The sequence below is a fragment of the Ziziphus jujuba genome, chromosome 11 (genome assembly GCF_031755915.1).
Source record: "Ziziphus jujuba cultivar Dongzao chromosome 11, ASM3175591v1".
NCBI lineage: Eukaryota > Viridiplantae > Streptophyta > Magnoliopsida > Rosales > Rhamnaceae > Ziziphus > Ziziphus jujuba.
In genome coordinates this window covers 16,200,256-16,206,255 of record NC_083389.1, presented here as the reverse complement: position 1 = coordinate 16,206,255, position 6,000 = coordinate 16,200,256, and the positions used below count along the sequence as shown (strand labels likewise).

Genomic DNA, 6,000 nt, shown 5'->3' with positions numbered 1-6,000 from the left:
TAAAAAATTTCATGAATTTTTTTTTAATCCGTATTTAGTTTTATGCCACATCAATATTATATACCATAAGGTGAGATAGATAGCATACTAAATTAAGAAAAGCATATTCAATATGGATTTTAATAAATTTTTATACGCTTTTTAAATGATGACTTTTGCGAGTTTATAGACTCATATAAGCTTTTGTAAAGTTTATAAAAGTTATGATAGATATTTATAGACTTTTCTAGACTTGCAGTTAAATAATTTTTATAGAGTTTATAAATTATAAAAGACTTTTATAGATTTTCATTTTAAAAGAATAATGAATTTTTATTGACTTTTAAATATAATATTGACTCTGTAATAACATAAATATATTTCTCATATCAATAAAAATATTTGTAAAAATAAAAAAATAAGCTACCTTAATAATTAAAATTTATTTATAAAAAAAATAGTAACGGAAATTCATAATAATTTTATATTTTTTTCAGTGTTTAAAAATATATTAGATATTTTAATTTTTTTTTATATGAAGCAATAGTAAATGACATAAAAGAAAATAAAAAAAAAAAAGGAAAATGGTCATTGAGGCCATTTCTCAAACCAAAAAATAGGTTTATTGCACTTTAATACATTTATATACTTAAAAAAATCAATTGTTGCATTTAAAAAAAAAAAGAAAAAATAATTGTTAAATCAAGAACATAGACAAAAAAAATATACTAAAATTTATTATTATTATTATTTGTTAGGCTTTGGTTTTGCAACAAAGGGGGAAAGAGTGGGAAGAAGAGAAAGGGAGGCTCCAAAATGAAGTATAATATAAATTTTAATTGGAGACGTTCAAAAAGTTTTTAAAAGTTTACAAACGTTTTGGGGGAAGCGAGAGAGAAATTGTGAGCTAAATATTTCCATTTTTAACTAAAAAGTCAATAAAAATTTGTGATTTATCAAAATCTGTAAAAGTCATTGAAAAATTAAATATCTCTAACTTTTATGGACTTTAAAAAAATTTTAATTGAATACACCATAACTTTTAAAAATTTTAAAAATGTTTTTAAAAGTTTAGATTGAATACTCCGTTACTTTGATCAACATTTTAAAGTTTTTAAAAATTTATATTAAATACCTCATGACTTTCATAGAGTATTTAAGTTTATATTCAATATACTCAAACTTTTCAACTTCATAAAAATCATTTAAAATTTGAATTGAATACACCCCCTAAATTTTTTATATATGTGTATATATATAATTGAAAATAACTTACTAGCTTTTTTAAACCTCTATTAATTATATTACTTTTTTCATAGAATGAAGTTTCCTGATGACCAAATTAACAGTAAATTAATTTTCCTTTAAATTAGTCTCATTTTAAGATAAATTTTCATATATTAAATGGAACAATAGATGAAAAAAATTATTGTGTATCATACTATTCTTGAGATAAAGTTTTCATGTTACAGTTTGCATTTACAACTAAATCATTACAAGATGTATTTACATATTTGGGCTAATGGTAAAGCTATTGAGACTATATCTTCATTTTAACAATCATTTTTTTATCAATACACCTTGATGAGTTTCTCATCAGGACCTTTTTTTTTTTTTTCAGTTATTCGATCTTTTTAAGAATTAAAATTTAAAAATGTATTTTAGATTTATATAAGTATAGTAAAATACTAAAATCGTAGAAGGACTAAATAAATTTATTAGTACTTATATAAATCCTAATGCGTTTTTAAATTTCAAACTTCGAAAATATCTAAAGGACGACATGGGAGGTCCTGATAAAAAATTTATAAGGATGTTCTAATGAGAGACTAGCTAATACTTTTAGATTCTGAATTCAAACAAACCTATTTGAAATCCTCCCTGAATTACAAGCCGATTCACCAAAGAGTTTTCGTTTATCACTCCAAGTAATAAGCATTAATGGGACCAACATTAAGATAAAATATATATATATATATATATATATATATATATGTGTTAAGTAGAGGCATTTGATTATGTATTGTTAAATTGTCACATGATGTATAAATTCTACTAGTATCCCATTACCATTGATGATGAATAATTTTTTTTTCCTTTACTAGATGTTTTTATACCAGGTTAAAAAAAAAAAACAAATGAACGTAAATGCTGATATAAGTAATTATTTAATGGCCTCCATATAAGGTAGTGGTACTCTTCATGGACATTATTATGTTATAACAGCTAGGTTTGATAATAGCATATAGACGACCACAAATTTGTTGTTTCCTTGATATTTCCTTTCCTTTCAAAGTATTACAATTTTGAGATTTTTATACTAATACCTTCTAAATTATGCATGGACATTATTATGTTATAACAGCTAGGTTTGATAATAGCATATGGGCAACCACAAACTTATTGTTTCCTTGATATTTCCTTTCCTCTCAAAGTATTACAATTTTTAGCTTTTTATACACAATACCTCCTAAACTATGAGATTATAACAACGTTATCTTATGAACCTTTTAAACCTTGATCACAGCTGTATTGTAATAAAGGTATTCGCCAATAGCACATAATGGTCTCCATCTCCATTAAATTAAAACACTAAATAGTTTTTTTTTTCCTTTTATTTTATATATATATATATATATTTTTTTTTTTTTTCAGATTATAACATTGGATGGATTTGATAAATGTTATTAGTTGGTATGATATTTGATTGATTGCAGTTTGGTATTATCAATTTTCAAAGTTTTACAATTTAAACTTTTAATTTTCTGACTCAATAATTTAGACCATCAATTTTTTAATTTATTGTTATTTGGACCTTATTTAACTTTTGACTGCTAAGTTTAATAATCGCATAACATGATTTCTATTTATTTGTATCAATTTTCAAACTATAAAGTATCAATTTTTAAATTATTTTTAAAATTTTACATTTTAGTATCCCTTTATTTTATTTTAAATTGATACAGGTTACCTAATTAGTATTACAACATATCAAAATTTAAATTAGAAAAAAAAAACTAATTATAAAATTTTGCACATAACATTTTCTAGTTTGAAATTTGATACATTTTAATATTAGTTATGTGAGATGGCTGTTAAGCTTTATTAATCAAAAGTCAAAAATGTCTAAATTGCAACAAACTAAAAAATAAAAAAATCTAAATTGCTAAATCAAAAAATTAAAACTTAAATTGCAAAACTATAGAAGTCAATATTATCAAAGTGCAATTAACCCTATAATTTTTAACATTAAAATGATTGATAAAGTCTAAACTCTAACAAATGTCTTAATGGGGCACTATTGAGAAAGTTTAAACGGTAATGTTACTAGTAGTACAATTAGGAGATAATTTACAACATTAGACATAGTTAGGAGGTTAGGAGGTTTTGATGCATCAATATCCTACAATTTTTAACCTTAATAAAAATGAAGAATTACTTGCGGATCATTATATATTTACCCTTGGGCTAAACATGTCCCATCGGCCATGTATTAAAATAATCACCAAGTCAAAGACTCCAGGACTGAAAAATTTAAATTTAATGGAAAATATCTTTTTCTTTCAGGGAAATTCAATGGAAAATATCTTCTATTAAATTGTACAGCATAACTTCAGAGATTAATTTGGATTTAACTTTAGAGATTAATTAACTATACGAATGATTTGACAACTAGTATTAAACTAGCCAAACAAAAATTAGTGGGGTAATCATTTTAAATATAAATTACACTTGAACTTGACAGGAAATTATATATGCGCGCAAATTAATTAAATAAAAATGTTTGCAAATACCAAGTGAAGGAAGACCAAAATTCCTTTTCTTTTTTTTTTTTTTGGGGGGGGGGGGGGGTGGGAAACCAAAATTCTTTGAAAAATATAAGGAGGAAAACAATATGGAACTGGTTAGATCTGAGTAACAGAGTTCTTCTTTCTCTTTATTTTATTATTTTTATAAGCCCATAAAAGGTATGATACGAATCGAAGAAAACTATACTCCGACCAAAAAAGTAAAAAAATCAAATCGTATTTGATTTCTTGTCTGGTTCATATGGCAGCCTAGTAGCTCAGCTTTGTACAACTAAAAGAAAGAACCAGAACCACTAATATCACCATCATAGAAAAGGAAAAAAAAAAAAAAAGTTATAATACCACTAGACAGACAAAGCTCAAAAACCTAATAAATCCAAAGCTCCAATTCACCAACCTAGAACGCGAATGCATTAAAATTCCATTCACTAACCCAAAAACACACCGCTCTGTTTCGAAAAGCACCCTTTACCTTGCAAATCTGGTACAATTTGCTACCTATGCCCTTCAACTTTATAAAAAGAAGAGACTCACAGCTTCGTATATCAGTTTGTAGACTCAATCATTTACAACCATTTGATCGTGCAGATATTTAATTATGGATAGCTATTGCCAACTACGTAGTATCCGAGTTCAACCATAATAATTCTGCGTGTATATATATATATATTATATACGTATATATAACTATAAAATTAATAATTTATATAAAAACCCTTCTTTTTATTATCAACATGAAGTAGATAACGACTGAAAAAGTGGGGGAAAAAACATGTAAAAACATGAACGAAAACTCAAAAACAAAAATGATTGTTCTTCGTCCAAGCTCTTTTTTTGAGATTAGTCTTGTTTGAATCTGACTCAAAAGCAGCAAATCCTTCACAAGTTAAAACATTTACAAGGCCGACCCCTTTGATTGACATACATATATATATATATATACTTTTTCAAGTATATAAAAAACTGACAAAGCCGAAAAAAAGAAAAGTAAAGTTCATACTGCTCAAAGTGGAGGGCTATGTCAAGCTTTCGGATCGAATTTCACAAATACATGTATTAATTGGTGTACATATATCTCTCTGTTTTAATCTCCATTGACAATCATGTCACCACAAGAACCACGAACAAAGAAGAGCGCCAATACATATATACGTATTAATTTGCATCATCGACCCCAAATGTTATGTGCTGGAGATTCAAGAGTCGCCATTCTTTTCTGCAACTTAAGGTCCTTATAAAACCTCTTTATGAACTCCTCAGCTTCCTTATCAACTTGACCATCTCCAGCTTGTTCGTCTTTCAACGGAAACGGAGAGTCCGTTATTCTCAACTGTCTAACCATCGGACTTTTCCCGAACCCTGGCAAACTCACCAACGGCGACGCTTCAACCGCCACGTCATTACTATTATTATTGTTGTTGTTGTTGTTAAGATATATCTCGAGCACTTTCTGAACGGCCGTAACCGTCGTGACGTCGTCGTATCGGTAGGTGGATTTGGAGAACAGGTGGTGGTGGTGCCTGTTGCGCTTGTGGTTGAAATGGAATGGATTAGAAGGACTGTTGCTGCAGCTGAACTCGTACTCTCTGGGAGAGACGAAGTTGAGCGCGTCGTTGGATCGGCAACTGAACGAAGAGTGGTATTGGTGGAGGAAGATGTTGTTGGCTATGGCTTTTCCCGCCATCTTCCCTCTTTTCATCATCAGATGGAGGTCTACCATTATTTTGCTCTTTGATAGACCTTTCCTCACCATGTAGAACACTATCCGTACAATGTTCCATAGTTTCTTCGCCACCTCTGGTGGGCTCGATTCTATTTCCATTTTCATAGCTTCAAAGAAAAAAAGAGAGAAACTCTGTGTGTGTGTTTTTTTTGTTTGTGTTTTGTTAAAATCGAGAGAGAGAGAGAGAGAGAGAGAGAGAGGAGAGAATTTCAAGGTTTCTCTGGTTGGATGAGCGAAACTTGCCGAGGGAGAGAGAGGTATATAAAGGACCAGAAAATAATTATTTAATTAACAATAATTTAAAGATTAATTGTTCATAATTACAAACGAAAGAGGTTTATTCAATACTCTCAAGCCTAGCGCGTGGACCAGTGGCGTGCCTTGTTTGTGCTGTTTTGTCGTTTCATGATCCATTAATCATTCATATCTGCCGAGTATTGGGTTTGGAGGACATCTCTATCCTTCCAAAATAATGATCCTTCTAAAAAT

At 28.4% G+C, this 6,000-nt stretch overlaps 1 protein-coding gene across 1 annotated transcript; it reads right to left on the bottom strand.

The window, feature by feature from the left end:
* Positions 1-4,766: 4,766 nt before the first annotated feature.
* LOC107411297 (uncharacterized) lies at positions 4,767-5,755 on the bottom strand. Its single transcript, XM_016018852.4, has one exon. The coding sequence runs from the start codon at positions 5,614-5,616 to the stop codon at positions 4,954-4,956; it is 663 nt and encodes a 220-aa protein (XP_015874338.2). The 5' UTR covers positions 5,617-5,755; the 3' UTR covers positions 4,767-4,953.
* Positions 5,756-6,000: the final 245 nt, after the last annotated feature.